This window comes from Gallinula chloropus (assembly GCF_964237585.1).
Source record: "Gallinula chloropus genome assembly, chromosome: 1".
Taxonomy (NCBI): Eukaryota; Metazoa; Chordata; class Aves; order Gruiformes; family Rallidae; genus Gallinula; species Gallinula chloropus.
This window is the reverse complement of record NC_140085.1, coordinates 188,485,687-188,511,091: the sequence shown is the minus strand read 5'-3', so window position 1 is coordinate 188,511,091 and position 25,405 is coordinate 188,485,687. Positions and strand designations below refer to the sequence as shown.

Below are 25,405 nucleotides of genomic sequence, written 5' to 3'. Positions count from 1 at the left end.
CACCACCTGGGAACTGAAATCACTGGGGACCTTTGGTGCTGGTGCTGTCACCCAGCCCACCCCCAGTGGCCCAGGTGTGGGGGGCAGCCACACACCCCTGACCCCGATTTTCTGGCAGCAGCACTGGGGAATTAAATCTGTTGGTGGCCAAAGGGCTCGTTTCTGTCTGTGCCACCAGGGGGAGGGGATGCTTCTGGGGACAGATGGGTGTTTCCGGTCCAAAATAGCCCAAACTGGGAGCGCTTGGGGTACCCAAGCTGAGGCTCGGCTCTGCAACAGCCCTACCACGGATTTCTACTCTGTGTCCTTCCCTGTGCTGTCCCAAAGCTTTTCCAGCAATGGTCACAGACTGCTCAGGGCTGCGAGGGACCTCAAAGATCATTGAGTCCCACCCCCTGCCATGGGCAGGGACACCTCTCACCAGCTCTCTACCACGTCCTCTCCCAGCCTGCATTGACAGTGAGGATTTCCCCGACCCAAGGGCAGGACCCTGCACTTGTCCTTGTGGAACTTCATGAGGTTCCCCTGGGCCCACTTCTCCAGGTCCCTCCGCATGGCATCCCGTCCTTCCAGCGTGATAACCTCATGTTCCACAGGAGAGGATTGGGGTGGGAGGGGGGAACGGGGAAGGCAGAATTTCTCTCGTGAGAAGCCGCGTGGGGGTGGGGAAGGTGCTCTTCAGGAGTGAGAGGCTGCTCTGATGCTGCCTCCATGGAACAAAGCTATGAAAAAGAAAAGAAAAAGGCATTTGGGGGGGCTGGAAAGGACAGGCTGCCCACGGCATCTCCCGGGGGGCAGAAACTTTGAGGGCATCTCCTTGGGAGCTGGGTACAGGGGCTGCCAGCCAAAAATCACAACTGGCACAGGACTCCGAGTTGAGGGTGATGCCTTGAAAAGCAGGAATCAAAACTCCCCAGCCTTGGTGGCTGTTCAGCAGGTATTGTTTATGGTGGTGCTGGGCGCACAGGGGATCACATGTGTTTTCCTGCTTCACTGAGTCCTCCCCTGCAGCCTTGTCCAGCCTTGGCTGCTCCTCTCCAAGACACCGGGGACACAGCCTGGGCTTCAGCAGACTCATCTGGCCAAGCACCTTCTTCCTATTGGTTGGAGGGAGGGATCCCCAAGTGGGATCACACTGCAGGCTCCCCTTGTAGCCCCTTGCCACAGGACCAGAGACGCCTGTAGCTCCTTGTAGCACTCTCGCTCCACGCTGCACAGAGTGTGGATGACCTCGAGGACCAGCTACTCCTTGTCCATGTCCATGGCTGGGTGTCTGCTAGGAGAAGGCTCCATGTCCGTGCTGCTCATGGCCTGTCCCAGACCTGTCCATGGCCCTGCTCTTGGTCAGTCTCCAGTGGCAGATCCAGTGGGAAGTCTTGGTGAAGGGCTGGCCCTGGCTCTGTCCCCAGTCCCTCAGGATCTTGATGGGTCTGGAGGGCTGGCGATGGCTTGAGAGCTTCCAGCTCCTCCATGGCACCGGGCCAGGGCTCGGGGAAGGAGTAGCGGGCCTTGGTGAAAGCCCATCTGAGAGAGATGTGAAGAGAGAGACAGCGGCATCCCGACCGCTGTGGAGGGAACACGGTGCTGGGGTGTGAGACTCATCTAGAGGTCAGCCTTGCTTCAGGGCCTCTGGGTCGAGCCTCAGGGCTTCAGGGCCTATCTCCACTGCAGCCCCTGAGACGCTGCTCAGCATTCGGGGGCCTGGGTGAGGGTCCCCTGTGGGTGCTGCTGGCCCCGGTCCGAGCCCACCCACATCCCCAGGCACCAGCACACCCACTGGGATACCAGCCACCTCCACCCCACTTCTGGGGGTGCCAGCGGTGCCTGAGGCCAGCTTGTGCTCGCAGGGGTCGGGCACTAAGGTGCTCGCACCCCAACCAGGGGAGGGAGGGAGGAAGGGATAGAGGGAAAGGTTGGGGGATGGATGGATGGATGGATGGATGGATGGATGGATGGATGGATGGATGGATGGACCACAGCATTAGGAACAGAAAAATATTTATTGCTCCAACATTGCAGATGGGGGGTGACCCAGGGGATTCCCAGCCACAAAGCCAGAGGCAGATCAGGAGCTGGGAAACGTGTTCTTCGCCTTGTTCTTCGCAGTGTCACCCCCAGGCCTTGAGAAGCACACGTAGAGAGGCTGGCAGCAGCTCAGGTGGTTCTGCTTACAAGACATGCACACTGGTTATGCCAGTCTCTCAATTATTGCTAGTAGAATGCATAGCTGATTTCAGGGATGTCTTAGCTGTTTGGTGGAAGCAGGTTGACCTCCTAAGGTTCAAGTCCTCTTAAAGTAGAATCATAGACTCATCAAATGATAGAATGGTCTGGGTTGGAAAGGACCAAGAGTGGGAAGCACTTCACCACGGATCATGAAGTTCCAACCCCCTGCCACAGGCAGGCCCACCAACCTCCAGGACTGTATCTACAAGGCCCCACCCAACCTGGCCTTGAACACTTCCAGGGATGGGGCACCCACCACCTCTCTGGGCTGCCTGTTCCAGCCCCTCACCACTTTCTCTGTAAAAAACTTCCCCCTAATATCCAACCTAACCCTTCCCTTCTTCAGCTTCACTCCATCCCCCTTGGCCTGATGGTGAGATGTGCAAGGGAGAGAAAGAGGAGGACCCAAGCTGTAACTGTCTGTTGTTGAGGAGCAAGACCTTAGAGTTAGAAATGTGATGCTCAGGAGTTACCAACGTGCAAACTGCACTGTAGAATTTACTGGGAAGGGAAGGGACCGTAGATGGCAGTCTCTGTAGATCTCTCTTTTCAGCACTCTTCAGTGCTGGTCTCAGGGTTTAGAAAAGCTGGAAAAGATAGAGAAGTGTGAAAGCATGAGGAGAGGTCTTGAGAACCTTTCCCTTAACCGAGTTTGTAGCTGGTGAAGAGGTGAGGGCCTGTGTTAGGTTTTTAAACTCCTGAGTGATCTGCAGAAGGTGAAGAGGAAAAGATTTGCTGTTCCTTTCAGGTAGAATGTGTCATCTAATACATTTTCAGGTGACATGTCCACAAGAAATGCCTTGGGAAGTCCTAATGGCAAGAACTTGAAGGTGTAGAAAGCTCTTGTGGATTTTAAAGATTGTTAGACCATTTAGTAGATGAAAAGACACCGGAGGCTGTTAAAGGCCTCTTGGTCAGCAGGTGCCTGAGCCTGCAGGCTATCAAAGCTGGGAGAGTATCTGTCAGGCGTTGCCGTACGTGTTTGCATTTTTCTTCTCACCCATCCTCCACTGATCTCTGAGGACAGGTCGCTAGGTGGGAAAAGCCTGCTGGAGCAACGGTCTTACATTTGCCATGAAGGAATGAAGGTGCTTTGATTTCCACCCTTGCTTTTGTTACCCCGATTGTCGGCTCGTCCTGATGGTGATGCCTTGAGAAGCAGGAATCAAAACTCCCCAGGCTTGGGAGAGTGGGGAAATGCCAATGGTCCTAAAGAAAGGACTTGAGGTAGACACATTAGTGAAACAGTAATTTATTATACATTCTTGCAAGTGCTGGTGACCTAGCAAAGTAGGCACAGCTTTGGTCAGTTTGTAGCACTTTTATACCACATCCTTATGCAAATATCATTAGGTTACCTGATACACGTATACATATTCATAACCTGTCCTGCTTTGTATTAAAATGAGTTCCAAGAAGTGATTTCCATCAACTCCTCCCCACTGCGCCTGCGCACTGCTGTTTGATGGTGGTTGTTGAGGGTCGTGGGCACGAAGTCAGATGGCTCCTCTTCCTCACCGCAAGTAACCTTCGGTCTTGCGCAGACTCAGTTACCCCTTGACTCTGATCCCAACTCCAAGTTGGGTTTCAGCAGGTTTTGTGTACCTTCAAGGACAAGGGGGAGCTTGAACTAGTTACAATGAAATGCTTTGCCTGCATTTGTGACCCATTAGAGACAAGCACGGAATTCATGAACAGATAAGGAGGAGGGGGGTACTGGAACTTGTCAAAGAAGTCATTTTATTTCCACAGAGCACATAGTCCTTGAGTGTGTAAGTTACTTAAAATATGGTATTAGGCTCAAACTTATGTCCCACTTGGTGTTTCTTCTTTATCAGTGAGGCAGAGTCGTTCAAGGGAGGCATTGTTTATAGGAGGTCACCACTGTGGCACTTCAAGCTATTCCTTAACCCTTTACAAGTGTCTTAATGCAACATTTCAGCAATGTGGAGACATAAGTCCACAGCTTTCCCACCCCATCACCCATTACTTAGCAAATTAAGCTTTAGGTGGGTCTCCAGGCCTGGTCAAAACCGGCTGGAGTCTTCTTTTTTTTGTCATGCACCATCATCATGGTGGAAATACTGGGTTCACTGGATTCACGTATGCGTGAGCTTCCTTTCTACAGCACTCTAGCCAGGCAGCAGGGACAATGTCCTTGCTATGGCTATAGTGGTGTGTTGTTCCCCTGCTATTAGACTTTCAGGTCATCACAGCCTACCCAACATGTGCGGTTTCACCTCCCGCAGCAACCAGAGAGGTGGGTGTTGCTGAGACTGAGAGGTCTCTTCAAACTCAGATAGTTGGTTTAGAAAGAATCAAGGTTTTCCTGTTCTGTTATCGCTTTCCTTCTAGGCAGAGGCCCCATGCTTCTTGTCGCAGGGTTGCAGATGCCGTGGCGATGTGTGAACGATGCCGCACGATAGAATTCTATGCACTGTGAGGAGCTCTTGTTGTTTTGGTTTTGGTTTTGGTTGTGGCTGGTTTCTATTGTTGTTACAGCTGTGTACACCAATAAAGTTCAGTTTTGTTCAGTTACCAAGAGTTTCTATATATCCTAAATTCTTCTGCAGAAAATACAATAACCCTTTTCAATTTGCAAAAGCAACATTTCCCAGCGTTTTCCACAGTGATTCCTGTTATTCCTGCCTGCTGCTTCCAATAAACTGCCCCTATGGGGCCTGGTCACAGCAGAGCTTGGGGCTCCTGTGCCTCTCATGGGGGTTTAGAGGTGTTCTCCCAACCCTGGGTGTGCCCCTGGGAATGGCCAAGGGAAAGGGGATGACTGGGGAGAGGCGGGGAGGGGAGAGGCAGGGAGGTGAGGGAAGGGGAGGGAAGGGGAAGGGGAAGGGGAAGGGGAAGGGGAAGGGGAAGGGGAAGGGAAGAGGGAAGGGGAAGAGGGAAGGGGAAGGGAAAAAGGAAAAACATTGCAGCCAGAGGTGCAAGTCCCTGGCCAGACTTGCCACATGTGGGCGCAAAGAGCGACTGCCCCCCACTCCAGGTGGGAGGCACCCCCACTGCCCTTAGAAGAGACCAGTCACCTGAAGTGGGCTGTGCAGCCTTGATGCCACAGCGATGGCCACACCCAGCCCAGCCCCCTGCCTCTCTGTGTCCTTGCACAGGGTCTGCTCTGTGTCTGCTCCTGGGACACCCCAATCCTGTGTCAGACCCCCCGCCCCAGCCCTCCACTCTCCCTGTGGAGCACCCTGTCCCCTCCAGCTGCCTTGGGGAGTCCCCCAATTCTCTCCTAACTGCCCTGCCCCGCCAGCCCCAAGTGGGGTTCTAGGGGTTTCCAGGCCTCACCCACACCCCTCATCCCTTCAGGTGGGGACCCCAACCTCCATCCCTACCTCCTGTGGGGGCCATGGCACCTGCAGCAGACAGCCCCCACCCCTCTCTCCACCCCAAGACTGAGTTGTCACCCCCCGCCGTGTCCATGGACAGGGAGAACCAGGGAGCAGGCACCCCAAAAACCATTGCTGCCTCCTCCCCCCATGGAGGTGGTTAAGTTGAGCTCAGGGCAGGATGGGGACGGTGGCAGCTGCAGCGCCTTGGCCCTGCTCCAACATGGGGGAGGGGGGAGGGGGCGGACCCTGAGGCTTTCTACAAGGGGTTTGCCACCCTTGTCCATCCTCTTCCAAAACGCAGCTGCTGCTGGAGTGGAGGAAGATGGGACAGGACATCCTGAGCCCAGACACTCTGGAAGGTTCCTGCTGCTCAGGTCCTGGAGCCTTGTGACATTCCTCACCTATGAGCAGCTGAAATGGGGCCCAATGGCCATGGGCAGGGGGTCCCCTCCTGAGCCCAACGCCTGAGGCCATCGCCACCATCCTGGAGGCACCTCAGGGATCACATCTGCCAGAGCCCAACCGTTGTCATGGCTACAGCGAGGCTTGGAGTAAATCTTTTCTGCTACCCCCCAGTACTCCCCTTGCCACCCCCGCACGCCCAAACCCTCCCTGTCCTCATGCATAAGCTGTGCTGGGAGTACTGCAAGCCCCCCTGCTCCCCCCCTCCCCACAAGAATCCTCCATCACCCTCTGGGTTGCTGCAGGCTGGCACCATGTTGGGAAAACAAGGTGGAGCTGAGAGACGGGAGAAACAGCCTCAAGGATCCCAGGGCTGCACCCAGCTCTGGCCTGTGACAGTGCTGGCTCCAGCACTTTATTGGTGAGAGGGGAAGGGGAAGGACATTGTCCCCTAGGAGAGGAGAGCCCTTTGCAAGAGCAGTTTCTGCTCAGCTGTAAGGTTCTTGGGAAAGCAGATGTTGAAGTAGATGAGGAGGTCGCCCTTGCGCCTGGGGTCGTGGAGCAGCGGCATCCCCTCCCCTGGCACCACCTTGCAGTACTTGGGGCTGCAAAGCAAAGGAAGGGGCTGAGGAGCCACAGGACAATCCTGGCCTGGAGCCCACAGCCACGTGTCACGGCACAGAGCCCCATGCACGCTTCTCAGGGGGTTTCTGGAGGTCACTTTGCTCCTCCAGCTTCAACTGACAGCCCGTCCTCCTCCAGCCTCACATCCCCACGTCCCGTGCCCTGTGGGCTCTACCACCCAGCCTTCACCTCACTGCCTTTCCCACCTTTTTCCAGGTCAATCCTGAGGTCATGACACTAAGCTGGGAGGAAGTGTTGATCAGCCTTAGGGTAGGGAGGCTCTTCAGAGGGATCTGAACAGGCTGGAGTGCTGCACATGGGACAGAACAACCCCGAGCAGTGCTACAGGCTGGGGGAGACTGGCTGGAGAGCTGTCAGGCAGAGAAGGGCCTGGGGGTGGTGGGTGACTGACCATGAGCCAGCAGTGTGCCCGGGTGACCAGGAAGGCCAATGGCATCCTGGCTTGTGTCAGAAATAGGCAACCAGGCTGGGGAAGGGGCTGGAGGGCAAATCCTCTGAGGAGCGGCTGAGAGAGCTGGGGGTGTTCAGCCTGGAGAAGAGGAGGCTGAGGCTTTAAGGGCTTTTCCAACCCTGTGACTCTGTGACTCTGTGATTCTTCCCGAGCGCCTGTTCATCTCCTTGGCCACCGAGCTCTGCAGAAAGGCCCCATCTGGCCACCCAGCCCAGCCATCCATCTGCCCAGCAGCACTTACTCCACAATGTCGTTGATGGGGATGTTGAGGAGCCGCCCGTCCAGCGTCTTCACGTCCACCGTGCAGCCGATGAGGGCCTGCAAGGCACGGGAGTGGGACTCAGAGCTGCATCTGCAGCCCCAGAGGGAAAGCAGAGGTTTGGGCTTGGCCCCGTTGCCTCCCTTGGCTCTTTACCTTTCCCAAGGTGATGGTGCTGACATAGGTGAGGTTGTCGTTGACTCTTTGAAACCTCGGGTGGAGTTTCTCTTGGACAACAAAGGTGATGTCAGATGGGATGATGTTTGGGCCCTAAAATTAAGGGGAGAAAAACCCAAACTGAAAAGACACCTGGGGATGGTTTGCTAGAAACCAAATGGTTTTCTATCAGGACCAGGGAATTGTGCTGGGAGCCATGTGACAAAGTGCCCATGGCCTGGAGAGATGGTTGGTCCTGAGGAAACCCGGCCCAGAACTTCCCACCATGACCATTACCTGGTCTCCTTCCTTCTCAAAGGTGATGCGAGTGCCCCGCTTCCACCCCGGCTGCACCTCGATCGTCAGGATTTTCTCTCTCATGGTGCTTGTCTGACCATCTTCATTCATCACCTGGGGGAGATGAGGGGATCAGAAGAGCTGGCTCAGAGAATCACAGACTGGGTTGGCTTGGAAGGGACCTCCAATTCCCCCCCAGTGCCTCCCTGCCACGGGCAGGGACACCCCCACCAGCACAGCGTGCCCCAGGCCCCATCCAACCTGGCCTTGAACCCTGAGACGCAGCCAGGGGCAGCCCCAGCTTCTCCAGGTACCCTGTGCCAGGGCCTCCCCCCTCCCTGGGAAGGATTTCTGCCCCCCAGCCCCTCTCCAGCTGCCCTCTTGCAGCTCAAGGCCATTTCCCTGGGCCCGGCCCTCCCTGCCCTGGGCACCAGCCCCTCTCCAGCTCTCCTTGAGGGATGGGAAGGGGCTGGGAGCTCTCCCCAGAAGCAGCCTTCTCTCCTCCAGGCTCAGCCAGCCCAGCTCTCCCAGCCTGGCTCCAGAGCAGAGGGGCTCAAGCTCTCCCATCATCTCTGGGGCTCCTGGGGACTGGCTCCCACAGCTCCATGTCCTCCTTGTCCTGCGGACCCCCAAACACAGGGGCAGAATCCCCCTTTCCCAGCCCTGCTGGTCCTGCTGCTGGGGATGCAGCACAGGACAGGGGGGGCTTTCTGGGCTGCCAGCGCACAGTGACAGGTCATGGCCAGTTTCTCACCCACTGGTACCCCCAAGTCCTGCTCCTCAGGGCTGTGACACCCTGAGGGACAGCACGGAGAGGGGGTCACAGCTGCTCTGCTCATCCAGCTGCGTTCAAGCCGGTGCAGAGGAGAGTGAGGGTGGCTCCAACTCCACAGCATGGCAGGGACAAATGGAGTCAGACTGAGCAGGAGACACTCAGGGCTGGAACCAGGAGATGGTGACAGCAGGAAGAGGGATACAGATTGCTGACAGCATGAAGGAGATGCAGCCCCAAGGGAAAATGAGTCTGTGGTTGCCCAGGAAATGCTGTGTCCCCTCTCCAAAATAAGCCCCTTGTTCCCATCAGCTTTTACATCATCCCCTCCTGCTGATTTCCCCATCTCCAGCCAGAGGAGGAGGGTACCAGCTCAGATCCTTCCAGCATCTGTGCTCAGTCTGGTTCAGATTCCTCTCTGTGGCACAGCACAGATGCGGAGTGCCGGGGTCTGCCAAGCCCCCTGAGCAGGACCAGCTCTAAAACCTCAGGTTCTGCCACCAAAACATCCTACAGCCAGAGTCCAGACCCAAATTCCTCCCCCTGCTGAGCTCCCCACCTCCACCCACCCTACGGGAGATCTTAATCTTCTTGGTGCAGCCATAGAAAAGGTCTTCAAGGGAGAGGTAGAGATCCCGCACGATCGGGGGGTCTTGCTTCATCGCTCCTCTTCCTCGCAGCCCTCCGAAGGGCAGGATCAGCTCCGAGCCATCCTTGTCAAAGAACTCTGGGTGAGTGAGCAGAGCAGGGGGTCACCTCACTCTGACCAGAGGTCGGGGAGTCCCCTGGGGTCTCCTTATCACGGAGCACCCCAAGGATGCCAGGCAAACAGGAACCTCTCATCTCCTTCTGCTTGTGACCACATTCCCGCTCCAGCTGAAGTGGTCTTTCCCTAGGAGTGTGTTTATTTTGAATCCCAGGACCTCCTGAGCTGGAAGGGACCCATAAGGCCCATCGAGTCCAACCCCTGGCTCCACACAGGTCAAGTCAGAGCACCCCAGGATGTGGTTGCCCCTCCTGGCTGCTTGCACATGCTGCTGGTTCAAGGGTAACTTGTTATCAACCAAGACTCCCCCAAACCCCTCTCAGCACGACTGGCCTCCAGTGCCTCATCCCCCAGCCCGGGTGTGCAGCCAGAGTCACCCCTTCCCAGGGGCAGAATGCAGCACTTGCCCCTGTTAAACTTCACAGCCACATGCTCATGTGTTAGGAGAGTGTCACCCCCACCTACCTGCAAAGGGGTTGTCTCCACCAAAGAACTCCCTGAAGACTTTGTCAGGGTTGTTGTGAAACACGTAGCCCACGCTCCAGGGGTTCTCGTCCCCAAACTCCAAGGGGATGCCACCTTTGAGACCCTCTTCTCCATACTTGTCGTAGATCCCTTTCTTCATGGCTTAGGGAACAAGGAGGAGTCAGCACCGGCCATGGTCTCCCACAGCAGGGGAAGAGCCTGAGATCCAGGCTGCGATCGGGAAGAGGCTGGAGAAGGGCTTCCATCCCTCTCCAAGTGGGATGGCAGCAGGAAGAGCTGCCAGCTGCTGGGGCTCAAGGGCTGATGCCACCTCCATAGGGTGCTAATGACAGGGGGCTTAGACCTCTGGCCGGAGCAGAGGCGTCTCACTGCCAGGCCCACCCCCCCCCCAGACCCAGGGGCAGGGACTGTCCCCACACTTACGGTCGCTGAGCACATCATAGGCCTCTGCCAGCTGCCTGAACCTCTCCGGTGCCCAGGGCTCCTTGCATTTGAATGGATGATTCTCTAAGGCCAGTTTCCGATAGCTATGGAGGGGAAAAGAAGGGAAAAGCCAGCCTTGCAGCCAGCCAGCCCTGGGGGGGCGGGGACGCGGGGACAGGACACCCCCAGCCCCGGCTGCTCCCTCCCTCCTTCTCCCAGGATTTGTGGCCCTGCCGCTTCTCCCAGGCCCCTCCCTCCTCCCCACCTCCCACTTCAGGGCCCTGCTGCGGAGACACACGGGGCTTCCCCCATCCCCAACACCCCCGTCCCGCACCCCCCCAGCGCCGGCCGGCCTTGGGGCTCCCCTCTCCGCCAGGCCGCAGCCCCTCACGCCTTCTTGATGTCGGCGTCCGCGGCCCCCCGCTCCAGGCCCAGCACGGCGTAGTAGTTCTGCCCCATGGCGTCCCGTTGCCATGGAGCCCGGCGCTTCCGGGCCGCGCAGGGCAGCACGGCAGGGGCAGTTCTGCCCTCCCGCCCCGGGCCCCGCCTCGCCCGCGGGTTCTTTCTATTTCCTTTTAAAAACACTTTGGCTTTTTAAAATGAGTTTTCCTGGAGCTCCTGGAGAGAGTCCAGAGGAGGGAGGCACACGGAGAGGATGAAAGGCCTGGAGCATCTCCCCTCGAGGAAAGGCTGAGTGAGCTGGGGCTGTTCAGCCTGGAGAGAAGCAGCCTGAGAGGGGATCTGATCAATGGGTATCAATATCTGAAGGGTGGGACACAGGGGGACATGGCCAGCCTCTTCTCATTGTCTGTGGGGACAGGACAAGGGGCGATGGCCTCAAGTTGGAGCACAGGGAGTTCCACACCAATCTGGGGAAGAGCTTCTTCCCAGTGAGGGTGAGGGAGCCCTGGGACAGGCTGCCCAGGGGGGTGTGCAGTCTCCTTCTCTGGAGATATTCCAGCCCCGTCTGGACGCCGACCTGTGCGACCTGTCCTAGGGAGCTGCTTTGGCAGGGGGGTTGGACCCGATGGGCTCTGGAGGTCCCTTCCAACCCCTGCAGTTCTGTGAGTCTGTGAAAATGTATTTCCCACATGGTGTTACTAAAGCAGTTGCTTTATTTCAGGCCATTCTGCCATAAGGTCACCCCCACATCCAATATATTTTATTATTTTACACACACACCCCCCACGCCCCATGCCAGCAGTGAGAAGATGTGTGGCAGCACAAGACCCTCCCTGACACCTCAGAGCCCCTCTCTCCCACTCAATAAAAAAAAAAAAAAATCCAAAGTTGTCCCACAGTAAGAAACATCCCCAAAAACAGCTGTACAGAGCCCGCTCATCCCAACAGCCTCAGAAGATTCCACAGGCCTCAGAAGCTTCTACACACGCACCTCAAACACACCACCCCAGAAAATAAGCTTGGAAGAGTTACTTTGGTGCAACTCCACACTGATCCAGGCAACTAAAGGTCAGAAAGTTGGTATCTCCTCACTATGCCATCTCTGCAGCACGTGTAAATTTGCTTCTCCCAAGCAGCTACCTGAAAAAGAGGGAGGGGAAAGTGAGTGGGATTTAAGGAGAGTTGCTGCTCAAGTGACAGCTAACAGCCTGTTTCTGGCATTGATTCCAGAGGTTCTTCTGTTAAATGCAAAATGGGGGTGAGACACCAAGGAGTTGTGTGGGTCAGATCTCAGCCTCCACAGGAGTGGTACTTAGAAGGGGGAAAACTGGCTGGCAGAGCTGGAGTGGGTTGGGGAGACCTTCTCAGCACCTACAGCTACCTGACAGGAGGCTGCAGAGAGGTGGGCAATGGTCTCTTCAGCCAGGGGACAGGAGATGGGACAAGGGGAAATGGGCTCAAGCTGCACCAGGGCAGGGTCAGCTCAGATGGGAGGGAAAAGTTCTTCCCTGGCAGAGTTGTGGGGCTGTGGAACAGGCTGCCCAGGGAAGGGGCTGAGTCCCCATCCCAAGGGGGTGTTTAACAGATGGGGAGATGAGGTACTGAGAGATCTGGGTCAGCACAGGACAGGACTCCCTGAGCTTAAGGGACTTTTCCAACCTGGTGATTCTGTGGGTTAAAACCAAAAGCACATTTCCACTGGCACCACCAAGCTGAGAGCTGAGGGAACCCGTGTCACACTCCCAAGGGCAGCGGGGTGTCCGGAAACACAGGAGCCAGAGGCCTGCTTTTGGGTCCCGAGTCACCAGGGGGCAAGAGAAGAGGCAGCAGTGCCCAGCCAGCTGTTGCTTCTACCCCCAAGGATCCTCCAAGCAATTAATTCACAGCTCAGTTAATTCTGCCAGAGCTGCTCCAACAACCAAGCTACTCTGCTGCTTTGGTATCGCTCCTGCATGATGCAGATAAGAGGCCAGAGGGTTTGTTTATGCCAAATATTTAGATTATTTGGGGGAGGGGGGGAAACCAGCTTAAAAGGCAACTGTGTGAAGGAACCTGAGGTGCAGGCTGCCAAGTCCTGAGATAAGGGCAGCTGCCTGCTACCTGGCATCAAGCTTCCCTACACCCCTTACCTGGGGTGATAAGACAGCATCCCTCACCTTGTACACAGGGTCACAGTCCGCTTCTGTGAGATCCAGGATGTAATCGAGGTCTTGCTGAATGATGAAGCAGGTTCCATCGCCTGGCCAGAGGAAGGAAAACAGGGCGATTAGTGAAGTGAGCCACGCTCTTAATTACAGACAGCTCCAGTGGGCCCAGTGAAAAGGCCTGGGCACAGAATCCTGAGGTTGGAAAAGACCTTTAAGCTCATCAAGTCCAACGCAGCCCCCTTCCTGGGCAGCCTGTTCCACAGCCCCACAACTCTGCCAGGGAAGAACTTTTCCCTCCCATCTGAGCTGACCCTGCCCTGGTGCAGCTTGAGCCCATTTCCCCTTGTCCCATCTCCTGTCCCCTGGCTGAAGAGACCATCACCCACCTCTCTGCACCCTCCTGGCAGGTCAGTGGAGGCGCTGAGAAGGTCTCCCCTCAGCCTCCTCTTCTCCAGGCTCAACACCCCCAGCTCCCTCACCCACTCCTCAGAGGATTTGCCCTCCAGCCCCTTCCCCAGCCTGGCTGCCCTTCTCTGGACTTGCTCCAGGACCTCCATGTCCTTCTGATGGTGAAGAGCCCAGAACTGGACTCAGCACTGGAGGAGCAGCCTCACCAATGCCCAGTACAGGGTCACTGATCACAGGGTACAGAGGGAAACATGCTGTGAAGATGTCAGAGAGATGAGAAAAGGCTCTAGCAGCCGAGAGGCGCCCTCAGACCCTATTCTGGAGGAACACAGGGAAGGTGAGGAACGGAACTCATGATGCCAACAGCAGCCATGTAACACAGCTACATCCCCTCACTCATTGCCAGGGACACACTGCCCACACAGACTGTGCTTATATGTAAAAGGGTAACGAAGAGCACAAAGCTCCTCAATTTGCTTCTACAATTTCTACTGGAAGAGGGGAACACTTGAGGTACCTTGGCTGGCGATAAATCCGTCTCGGTATGGGAGCAGCGAAAGCACTGGTGCTCCTGATCTATGGATCACCTGGATTGGAGCACTAGAAGGAGGAGAAGAAACAAGGAAGGTGGTTACAGGCTGTAGTCAGGAGCCCACCCCAATGCGTGAATACGAGCTCAGGGTTAGAAGATAACAGGAGGAACATCTGCAGGACGTGGGGGTGTGATCAGTGATCACCCAGGAGTGTCTGGGAACTGAGCCCAGGGAACACCACTTGTGACCGGCCACCAACTGGATTTAACTCCATTCACCACAACTCTTTGGGCCCGGGGATCCAGCTCTTTTTCTTACCCAGTGAAGCGTAAGCCCACCCAAGCCCTGAGTAGCCAGGTTCTCCAGGAGAGTGCCCTAACAAACAGCATCAATGGCTTTACTAAGTCCAGGTAGACAACATCCACACCTTGCCCTCTTGAACAGGCTGCCCAGAGAGGTGGTGGGTGGCCCATCCGTGGGTGTGTTCAAGGCCAGGTTGGTCTGGGGCCTTGGGCAACCTTGTGTAGATCCAGGCCTGGAGGTTGTTGGCCCTGCCTGTGGCAGGGGGTGGGAACTCTATGATCCTTGGGGTCCCTTCCAACCCAGACCAGTCTATGATTATATGATCCTTTTACTGAGCAGGTCGCCTTCCAGTAGGAGATCATGTTGGTTGTTCAATAACTCCCAGCTCCTGGCACACACTCACCTAATATTTCTCACATCCAGCTGATAGATGTTCCCATCCTGAGTCCCTGCTAGGATGTAGGTACTAGAGAGGAACGTGCAGCAGTTGAACGCATCGGATCCGATGAAGAGGAACACCTGAGGACACAGAACAAATGCAAGGGTCAGACACTGACAGATGAGGCCACGGGACACCCAGAAGTTCCAGGAGCCACAGCACAAACTGGCAAACCCAGAGCCAGGTTAGTAACCCCTCAGCCCTGCTCCAAGATGGGCAGGAGAACAGGTCTCCAGGATCAGTCTCGCCAAGTCAGCAGACACGGCGCAGTCAGGAAATGCTCCTGGATCCTGGGGTTGGACTCGATGATCCTGTGTCCCTGGACTGGGCACTGGTGAGGCTGCACCTCGACTGTTGGGTCCAGTTCTGGGCTCCTCACCGTAAGAAGGACGCCGAGGTCCTGGAATGTGTCCAGAGAAGGGCAACCAGGCTGGGGAAGGGGCTGGAGGGCAAATCACAGGATCACAGAATGGTCTGGGTTGGAAGGGACCCCAAGTTCCCACCCCCCTGCCACAGGCAAATTCAGGGTTCAACTCCCAAGACGAAAAATTCATTTAATATAAAACCCTCTCATCAAGGACGTATCAGATATTAAACTGATAAGAAGAGACACTACACTCTTAGCCAAAAGGCTGAGATTTGATCCTACGTGGAGTGGCTGAGGGAGCTGTGGGTGTTCAGCCTGGAGGAGGCTGAGGGGAGACCTCCTCACGTCATGATCCGTCGTGTCACCGTGTTGAACTCCATCCCACTGGCCTCTCCCCATCGATCCAAGCTGCCCAGGTCCCTCTGGAGGGCATTCCCACCCTCTGCCAGATCCACACTTCCCCCTAACTTGGTGTCATCTGCAAACTTACTGAAGGAGCACACAATTCCCTCCTCCAAATCATCAATGAAGATATTAAAGAGGGTGGGTTGGAGGACCAACCCCTGAGGAACACCACTTGTGACTCCATTCACCACCATCTTCCCTCTCCAAAAGGAGAGCAATGGACTGCTGACCACCTGAGGTTCCCTTCACACCGTGGTTAAAACACCAGGCAGAACCAAGAGCAGCTTTCCACTCTGGATGCAGGAGGCAGCCTGCGGTTCCTGCACTCACGGTGACATCTACTGGCCAGTGTTTAAAGAGCCTTTCATTTAACCCAGTTCCTGGGTTAAATTCCAGAGCCAATTCCTAATCCTTAACCTCCCCCCTCTCAAATAAATCTGGCCAGTGGGAAGCACAGACAGCACCACTTTGTGGTACTGGTGTTTCGTTTAGAGCATATCTGGGGAGCACACAAGCCCAAAGGCAGGTGGATCAGCTCCCCACCACCACCTGGCCTGGCTCTGTCCCGTTGTGTGGCCTGGGGGGGACCTCACCAGGGGAAAGGAACAGGATTAACACTAACCACCTCACTGATCTGGGTTGTTTTGAACCTGGTTTCATTCCTCAGCCCAGTGCTCTGCACAGCCACACAACCCACAGCTTCCAACCCAAGGAAACAGAAGCCAAAGGCCTGATGCCTCTGAGCGGATTTTCTAGCACCTTCCCCAGGGAAACACCTCTGAGAGTCCCCTTACCGGCTGCCTGCTCTGCAGTCCCACTCCTTGAAGCTTCTTATCTTCTCGAGCCAGCAGCAGGACTTTCCCTTCTGTCCCAACCTCACGGTCACCTGACAAAGACATCAGTTCACTCCAGCGGGGGACGGAATGAGCCTTGGTGATACCCAAACCCGACAGCTGAACCCGTAATGGTGTTAACTCTGTACCCTGAGTCTCACAGTTTTGGGTGGCTGGGTTCTCATGGAGAAGGGGGGCTGCCAAAAAGCAGCCAGAAGCTCTCTGCAGGCCCCACAGAGCAAACACCAGATGGCTCAAGGCCGGAGTCGTTGCTGACCAAGGCCGAGCCCATCAGCGATGGTCACAGCATCTCTGGGAACCACAGTGAGGAGAAACAAACCCTCAAGCAGCTGCTTTGTGCCCCCAGAGAAGGGAGTGGAGATGTGAGGAGCTGTGCAGCTACCAAGGGCAGGGAAGGGGGGAGGAGGCACCCCAGGTGCCGGAGAGAAAGATGCCCCTGCAGCCCCTGGAGAAACCCATGGTGGAGTGGGTGTCCCCCCACAGCCCATGGATGATGACAGGGAGCAGAGATCCCATCTACAGCCCATGGACGATCCCGTGCTGGAGCAGGTGGGAACACCTGAAGGGCGCTGTGACCCCGTAGGAATCCCAGGTGTGAGCAAGCTCCTGGCAGTGAAACCTGGAGCCTGTGGACAGACAGACCCACACCGAAGCAGGTCTGCTGGGTGGGAGGGAGGGAAGCTTGTGACCCTGTAGGGGACCAGGCTGGAGCAGTCTGGGTGGGCCTGAAGGTCGGCTCCCCATGGAAGGACCCACGCTGAGGCACTTGGTGAGGAGCTCAAGCCCCACAGGAAAGGATTCATGTCGGGAGAAGTTCCTGGAGGACTGTCTGCTGTGGGTGGGACCCCACAGTGCAGCAGGGAGAGGGGGTGAGGAATGCCCCCATCCCTCCCTCCCCAGCTAAGAAGGAAGGAAAACAGCTCGTGAGAAACTGACCCAAATCCCCATTCCCCCAGTCCCTGACCCTCCCCGTTCCACAATGGGGGGAAGAAGGGAGTGAAATCCTGGCTAAAGCTCAGTCTGCTGACAAGGGAGGGGTGGGGGGAGGTGCTTTAAGATCTGGCCACACTTCTCATCACCCAACTCTGGTGTCACTGGGGGTGCAGGGCAGTGCCATCAATTAGAGTCTCTCTCCTTTATTCCCTGTTGAGTCTGTTCTGCCCCTGACGCTGATTGTGGAATGATCTCTCCCTGCCCTTATCTCCACTCCTGAGCCCCTCAATATCTATTTTCCCCCTGTCCAGCTGAGAAGGGCACTGACAGAGCAGCTTTGGTGGATGTCTGGCCTCCAGCCAGAGCCACACCACCACAAGGAAAGAGCCATGTGTCTCCAGTTCACTCCACATAAAGCTTTTCCTTTATAATACTCAAATTCCCTGGCTGTGTAACAGTAACTGAGACACCCCAGGAGCAATTAGAGAGACTCAGTCGGTCTTAACCTGCTTGATAACGCTCAACTCCTCCACAGGACCAGAGTGCTCTGGTCTGGTCACCCAGGGTCCCTTCCCCAGATAGGAGGGGCACAGAAGCAAGCTCCACACTCAGCATTATTGGTGACAAACCTAAGCAGTTTGGGCTAGGAGAAGAAATATGAATTTTTAAGAGCAAGATCCTTACTAGGAGCTTTTTCAGGCGAGCCCAGGTTGAGGGAGCTGTCAGCAGCACCCACAGCGATGCCGTTGACAGGAGAGCCACAGTCAGCGATGACACCCAGGCAGGAGGATTTCCCGCAGTCCCAGAGAAGCACGGTGCCATCCCTAGAGCAGGAGAGGACATTTCTTCCCCGATCCACAATGGCAGTGTCCAAAATACCTGTGTCAAGGCAAAGGCCACAGTCAGACAGACAGCATGGAAGACGGACAGACGCAGCAGCTCATTGCCCAAGGTGAACTGCGCTACAAGCCCCAAAGTGCTGATCCCAGACTGCCACCGGTCACACACAGCCAAACTGGCTGAGCTGGAACAAGTCTGGAACGAGGTGTACGGGGAAGGCAACAGCCCCCAGCAAAGCAAAGCATATGGAGCAGGAGCCATCACCTGGCACAAAGGCAGATTATCACCAGTATCATGGAAGAACTTTTCATGGTCAGGGTGAGGGAGCCCTGGGACAGGCTGCTCGGGGGGTGTGGAGTCTCCTTCTCTGGAGATATTCCAGCCCCGGCTGGACACCGACCTGTGTGATCTGTCCTAGGGAGCTGCTTTGGCAGGGGGGTTGGACCCAATGGGCTCTGGAGGTGCCTTCCAACCCCTATGCTTCTGTGACTTCATGAATCACCAGTAAAATAATTGGCAACACCTTGCCTCAGACTGAGCTGATATCACAGCTGAGTTTCCAGCTCCAAAATCAGCCTCTAACTTGGACAGAAGTCCAAGCCCAGCCCAACTCTGGATCATGCTAAGGCTTGTGTGGGGCAAGAAGCATCCACATCATCCAGCTACAGCAACATCAGAAGCACAGTTCATTCCAGTTGCTAACATCCCCAAAAGAGTTAACCATGGGGATGTTGAGTCTGGATCTGAAAAATGATGGTTAGAGGATTTAATTGATGCTTTGCAAATCATCTGAGGAGCAGCTGAGGGAGCTGGGGGTGTTGAGCCTGGGGAACAGGAGGCTGAGGGGAGACCTTCTCAGTGTCTCCACTGACCTGCCAGGAGGGTGCAGAGAGGTGGGTGATGGTCTCTTCAGCCAGGGGACAGGAGATGGGACAAAGAGAAATGGGCTCAAGCTGCACCAGGGCAGGGTCAGCTCAGATGGGAGGGAAAAGTTCTTCCCTGGAAGAGTTGTGGGGCTGTGGAACAGGCTGCCCAGGGAGGGGGCTGAGTCTCCACCCCTGGGGGTGTTTTAAAAAAAGGGTAGATGAGGTACTTAGGGTTATGGTTGTGCTTAGGATGGGAATGGTTGGACTTGATGATCTTAAGGTCTTTTCCAGCCTTGTGATTCTATCAAGCTCCCAGAACTCAAATAGAAATATCTGTAGTGACTGCACTAGATGAAACTCTTCCTGTCATCGCCCTGTAGAGAGTGGCCTTCAGCCTCACCCTAGAGCTGTTTATCCCAGAATCTCCTGACTTGGAAGGGACCCATATGGATCACCGAGTCCAACTCCTGGCTCCACACAGGTCCAGCCAGGTTTATCCTCAGAACCGGCACATCTTTTAAACGCATTTCAGATTTCTGAGGGGGCAGAAGCCAAAGCCCACAGCCCTGACCACATGCCACTCAAAATCTACCTCTGGCTGGGCTTCTGTAGCCAAGTCCCAGCTTTTATTGACCCTTGGTTAGCCCTGCAGCCAGGGCATCTTCACATGGTGACATCCTGAGACTTGGAGGAGTCAAAATATTTCCCCAAAACCCAAAGGAGAAAAAGGAAAAAGGGGTTGTCTTGTCTTGCCTTACAAGGGAGGCTTCTCCCCTCCTGGGCAGCCTGTTCCAGTAGGCTGGTGACTGACCGTTACCCCTCAGGCACAAAACAGTTATACACATGGCAGATGAAGCAGTATTTAAAGCCTGAGCACTCTGTACCTCCTTTGTGACCTTTAAATGTTACTACGCAGCTGGCATCTTCTGCTGACCAGATCTTTAGCTGGGCATCCATTCCTCCACTCAGAACCACCAGGCCCGATGGAAAAAACCTGCAACAATTCACATCATACACATGGCCTTCCAACAGTCTCTGGAAAACAAAGAACTACGTGCTAGTTCCATTGTTATCACCCTTACACAGAGCGACTCTTGAGCTGTGACACTGGAGAAGAGGGGATTGTCCCTCTCTGCTCTGCCCTCGGGAGGCCCCAGCTGGAGTCCTGTGTCCAGAGCTGGGGCCCCAACACAAGAAAGATGTGGGACTGTTGGAGAGGGGTCAGAGGAGCCATGGAGATGATCAGAGGGCTGGAGCACCTCCCCTACGGAGAGAGACTTAAGGAGCTGGGGGCACCTCACTGCAGCCTTCCCTTCCCTAAAGGAAGCAGATAAACAGGAGGGGAAATGGCTTATTAAAAGGGTAATTAATGGCAGGACAAGGGGGGTGGATTAAAGCTAACAGAGGGGAGGTTTAAATTAGATATTAGGGGGAAGTTCTTTCCAGAAAGAGTGGTGAGGGGCTGGAACGGGCTGCCCAGAGAGGGGGTGGGTGCCCTGTACCTGGGGGTGTTCAAGGCCAGGTTGGATGGGGCCCTGGGCACCCTTGTGTAGCTCCAGGCCTGGAGGTTGGTGGCCCTGCCTGTGGCAGGGCGGTTGGAACTCTGTGATCCTTGGGGTCCCTTCCAACCCAGATCAGTCTGGGATTCTAAAACTTGGTGTTCCCACGTGGGCAGTGGATTAAGCTCAAATCCTCTGGGTCTGGGTTCTTGCAAGGGAACTCATCTCAATTTGAGGCAGGCACAGAGCTGGCAGGTCCACTTTGTGCCTCCCTCCACTGCTGGAGTCGCTAATTACACAGCAAAGGATGCTACATTTGGTTCTAAGAACGGGTGAAATGTCTTTATCCATTGCTAAACAAGCAGCTGACAGGTCAAGCTGCACAAGAACCACAGTAACCGGTGTTTCTAGCCACGACCCAGTTAATTCATCACAGGCAGGAGTCTTTTTCCTCACCTCTTCTCTACTGCAGAAGCCAATTCAGGGCTTGCAGCACACAGGTTAGGAGCTGTCATTCCTAACCACCCTTTCTCGTTTTCAACCTGGGATTTCCCTCTGGATTGCCAGCCATCATTTCCCTTGGGAGCAGTCAGGCTTTCCAAGAGATTGAACTTCAAACCTCCCAGGTGGATAATTTCAATTAGCTCTGCAACCAAAAGTCAGGTTCCCACCTTCCCTAGGCCACAGTGTATGGGTAGCCTGACTGAATTCATGGTCAAAGGACTTTGTTAAGGTCACAGCCAACACACAACATCAAAGCTAGATGCTCTTACTCTTATTTCTCCATTTGCAGCCTGCCAGATTTTCATGGTCCCATCTGTGCTGGTTGACACGCCGAGCCCACCGCCGCTGGAAATGTCGAGACAGGTAACCTGCAGGAGGGTGGAAACACCAAACATTAGCTTTGTGTCACCTCCTACATAGGGTTTTCTGCTCCAGAGCCTAATTCCTTGCTGGGGGAGACCTGCTAAGTACATCCCCGGGTGCTACTGTCACCCCCAGACATACACTGCTGGGGGGATTTAAAGCACCTCGCAGAGTTTCCATCACCACGGCTTCACAGTTCCAGCCTGGTAACGCTCTTCTAACACTTAACACCCTTACACAAGGACAAGAATCATCGAATCACAGACTGGTCTGGGTTGGAAGGGACCCCAAGAAACTTCCAACTTGAAGCCATCGCCCCCTGTCCTGTCCCCACAGACACTGAGAAGAGGCTGGCCATGTCCCCCTGTGTCCCACCCTTCAGATATTGATAACCATTGATCAGATCCCCTCTCAGGCTGCTTCTCTCCAGGCTGAACAGCCCCAGCTCACTCAGCCTTTCCTCACAGGGGAGATGCTCCAGGCCTTTCATCATCTCCGTGTCCCTCCTCTGGACTCTCTCCAGGAGATCCCTGTCCCTTTTATACCAGGGAGCCCAGAACTGAACACAACACTCCAAGTGTGACCTGACCGGGGCAGAGCAGAGGGGGATGATCCCCTCCTTTGACCTGCTGGCCACGCTCCTCTTCATGCACCCCAGGATCCCATTGGCCTCCTTGGGCACACTGCTGGCTCATGGCCACCCTGTCACCCACCAGGACCTCCAAGTCCTTCTCTGAAGAGCTCCTCTCCAGCAGCTCACCCCCAGCCTGTACAATTCTTTCCCAAGTGCAAGACTCTCCACTTGCTTTTATCAAACCTCACCTGGTTTCTCCCTGCCCAGCTCTCCAGCTTTCCCAATCACAAGCAACTTCCCCAAGTTTCTCTGATCCTATAACATTTAATGACCCAGTTCAAATATGAAGTCACACTGCTGGTCAACCCTCAGACCAAGCATGCAACACGCCTGAGACACGCTGCGAAAGCTCGGGGTCAGTCCCATGTGTTTCCCCCCCACCTCATTTCACAAGGTTACTTACACTTTTCTGATGAATCCTGGAAAAAGTTGTGTAAGGAGCCAGAAACTTTGTGGATGCATTTTCATGTGGACAAGAAATGAGAATGCTTTTCTAGAGGAGGGAAGAAAAGGGAAGAAGAAGAGTTAGAAGGGCCGTCAGGCTGTCGAGGTGGAACTGTGGTTTGGACCTGGCTGTGGTCTCTCAAGAGCCTGAGGAGGGATGAAGCAGAGTGTTGGGCTTGCTTCGTTCTACTGCTGCAAGACACAAAGCCTGGGGTGGGAAGTGATGGCCATTATGGCCACAGGAGTTGGCTGGGCCTGTGTAGAGCCAGGAGTTGAACTCTATGATCCATGTGGGTCCCTTCTAAGTCAGGAGATGCTAAGATTATGGGACACACGACCCCAGCATGATCACAAAATCCCAGGGGTTGGAAGGAACCTCAGGAGATCATCAGGTCCAACCCCCTGCCAAAGCAGCTCCCTAGGACAGGGCGCACAGGTCGGCATCCAGACAGGGCTGGAATATCTCCAGAGAAGGAGACTCCACACCCCCCTGGGCAGCCTGTCCCAGGGCTCCCTCACCCTCACCAGGAAAAGTTCTTCCATGAGAAGATACTGGTGATCTCCTGCTCCATATACTTTGTTTTGCTGGGAGCTGTTGCCTTCCCTGTACACCTCGTTCCAGACCTGTTCCACCTCACCAGTTTGGCTGTGTGTGACCAGTGGCAGTCTGGGAACAGCAGCTTGGGGCTTGTAGTTGAGTTCACCTTGGGAACTCAAGATGGGTCTTGAATACCTCCAGAGAGGGAGACTCATGAGCGGATGCTACGGACCAGCTCCAGGACCCAGCACAGGCGAGGTGCCAAGGACAGCTGGATAATCCATGCAGGGAACTGGGAAACAGTTTTAGGCTCTTATTTTGGCTGGTATAACAGTACCACCCCTTCACACACAGAAGGCAGTTACCGATCCCCCAGCCCACCCCAGCACCTCGGTGACTTCCCCAACCACGAAGCCCTCGGAAGCAGCGATGTCAGGGACGCCCTCAGTGCTGAGCCCATGGCGGGTCAAGCTGCCGTACAGGGTGGGCTTCCCTGTGGGGAGAACAGCCATCAGCTCAGCCACGTCTCAACCCCACCCCCTCCCCAGCTTATCTTCCCCTCAGCCCGCCCCAAACCACAGGGCACCCCTCCCAACCACCCTCAGCCCTCCCTGAGACACAGGAAACACTCCCAACCGCCCTCACTCCTTCTTACACAGCCCCCCAACTGCCCTCATCTCTCCTAACCCACAGCACCCCTCCACCCCCTTAAGCCCCAGACTTGAGGTATTTAAAAGGGGTGTAGATGAAGAGCTTAAGGACATGATCTAGAGGTGGACCAGGCCCTGATTGGACTCGGTGAACTCAAGGGTCTCTTCTAACCCAGGGGATTCTAGGATCCTGTAAATGCTATTAGTTTCAACCTCGGGTTTAGCACTGTAAAAGTGAGTAAGATCTTGATTAACCTGACAAACACAAGGAAAAGTTATGGATTCAGCTGGACCTGAAAGGAATTTTGCTGCAATTCTTTACACCAACCCAGCCTGGAGCATTTCATATAATTTAGCCCTTAGAGACAGATTTTAGAACAAAACATGAGCACAGAGTTGAAAACTATTCACTTGCCCTGTTTATACTAGATAAAAACCTAATTAATTTCTTGAATACTGCATCCAGCTCTGGAGTCCCCAACGTAAGCAGCACATGGGACTGGTGGAACAAGCCCAGAGGAGGCCACGGAAATGATCAGAGGGCTGGAGCACCTCTGCTGTGAAGCCAGGCTGGGAGAGGTGGTCTGGGTCAGCCTGGGGAAGAGAAGGCTCTGGGGAGATCTTACAGCACCTTCCAGTCCCTGAAGGGGCTACAGGAAAGCTGGGGAGGGACTTTTCAGAAGGGCAGGGAGACACAGGACGAGGGGGGACGGGTTTAAACTGGAAGGGGGGAAATTTAGATTGGATAATGGGAAGAAATTCTTCCCTCTGAGGGTGGTGAGGCCCTGGCACAGGGTGCCCAGGGAAGTGGTGGCTGCCCCCTCCCTGGAGGTGTCCAAGGCTGGGTTGGATGGGGCCTTGAGCAGCTGGGGCTGGTGAGAGGTGTCCCTGCCCATGGCAGGGGGCGGGACTCAACCATCTCTGCGGTCCCTGACAGCACTGCCCGTGCTGTGTCCCCGTGTGCCTCCTCTCGCCCCAGCCCGCCACCCCCTGAGCCCCCCCACACCGCCTCAGCACTCACCAGGGCTGCGGCAGCTCAGCCAGGCCTCACCCTCGTCCCTCCTGCGGAGAGGAAGAGCGGCTGTGAGCGGAGCCGGAGGAAAGAGAGCAGAGAAGGGAGCGGGGGAAGGGGACGGCGAGGGCCGCGCCCACCTCAGCGCCCGGCTCCAGTCGCTCTGCACCCGCAGCGCCGCCGCCATCCCAGCGCGGCCAACGCCGCCTCTGCCGCCTCCGGCCTGCCCGCCGCCCCCCGCCAAGCGCAAAGGGAAAGACGCCGCCAGTGAGCGGGCGCTTCCACAGCCGCGCCCCGCCCCGTCACCGGGCTTAAAGGGGCCGCGCTGCGCCGCTGGGTAGGCACGGGGAGGGGTATGGGGGGGGGGGGGCGGGGGCGGGGGCGGGGGCGGGGGCGGGGGCGGGGCGGGGGCGGGGGCGGGGGCGGGGGCGGGCGCGGGCAAGGCAATGGAGGGGGAGGGGGCAGGCAATGAAAGGGGAAGGGAAAGGGAAAGGGGGGCCGTGGGGGCCGGTGCTGGACCCCCGCGGGAGTGGCATAGAAAGTGCACGGCTCGTGCTGGGGCGAAAGGGCAGGTGGGGGGTGAGGAGGGTGCTGAGCACCCACGGGTGGGGTGTTGGGCACCCGGAAATTTGTGCCCCCAAAGAAGGGGAAGGTAGCACCCCAAACCCTGCTTCCTTGCTCCAGCCTGGCTCAGCGATGGCGAGACCCGGGCACGCCAGGAACTCTCCGTCGTTGGAGAAGACTGAGGAGGAGGAGGACCCAGTGGACGCCCTGATCTCACGCACGGGCTGCACCGCGCAGCACCGGGAGCTGCAGGACTGCATGGCGGCGCGGCAGGACTGGCGCCATTGCCAGCCCCAGGTCCGTGCTTTCGGCGAGTGCATGGCACGCCGGCAGCGTGACACCCAGCCCCGTGGAGCAGCACCTGGCTCACACCAAGCCCACCCTGCTTCACCACCTGGGAACTGAAATCACTGGGGACCTTTGGTGCTGGTGCTGTCACCCAGCCCACCCCCAGTGGCCCAGGTGTGGGG

At 56.0% G+C, this 25,405-nt stretch overlaps 2 protein-coding genes across 2 annotated transcripts; both read right to left on the bottom strand.

The window, feature by feature from the left end:
- Positions 1-6,369: 6,369 nt before the first annotated feature.
- On the bottom strand, positions 6,370-10,689 carry LOC311198549 (dnaJ homolog subfamily B member 13-like; the record flags this gene model as incomplete). Its single annotated transcript, XM_084272523.1, has 8 exons — positions 6,370-6,580; positions 7,313-7,389; positions 7,487-7,600; positions 7,784-7,897; positions 9,125-9,282; positions 9,787-9,948; positions 10,231-10,334; positions 10,622-10,689. 8 exons carry the CDS (start codon positions 10,687-10,689, stop codon positions 6,427-6,429), a joined length of 951 nt encoding a protein of 316 aa, XP_084128649.1. The 3' UTR covers positions 6,370-6,426.
- A 636-nt stretch (positions 10,690-11,325) lies between these two features.
- On the bottom strand, positions 11,326-24,558 carry LOC311203990 (proteasomal ATPase-associated factor 1-like; the record flags this gene model as incomplete). Its single annotated transcript, XM_084278829.1, has 12 exons — positions 11,326-11,772; positions 12,789-12,871; positions 13,705-13,787; positions 14,427-14,542; positions 16,029-16,120; positions 17,706-17,900; positions 19,612-19,762; positions 21,000-21,098; positions 22,131-22,220; positions 23,099-23,202; positions 24,381-24,421; positions 24,512-24,558. 12 exons carry the CDS (start codon positions 24,556-24,558, stop codon positions 11,695-11,697), a joined length of 1,179 nt encoding a protein of 392 aa, XP_084134955.1. The 3' UTR covers positions 11,326-11,694.
- Positions 24,559-25,405: the final 847 nt, after the last annotated feature.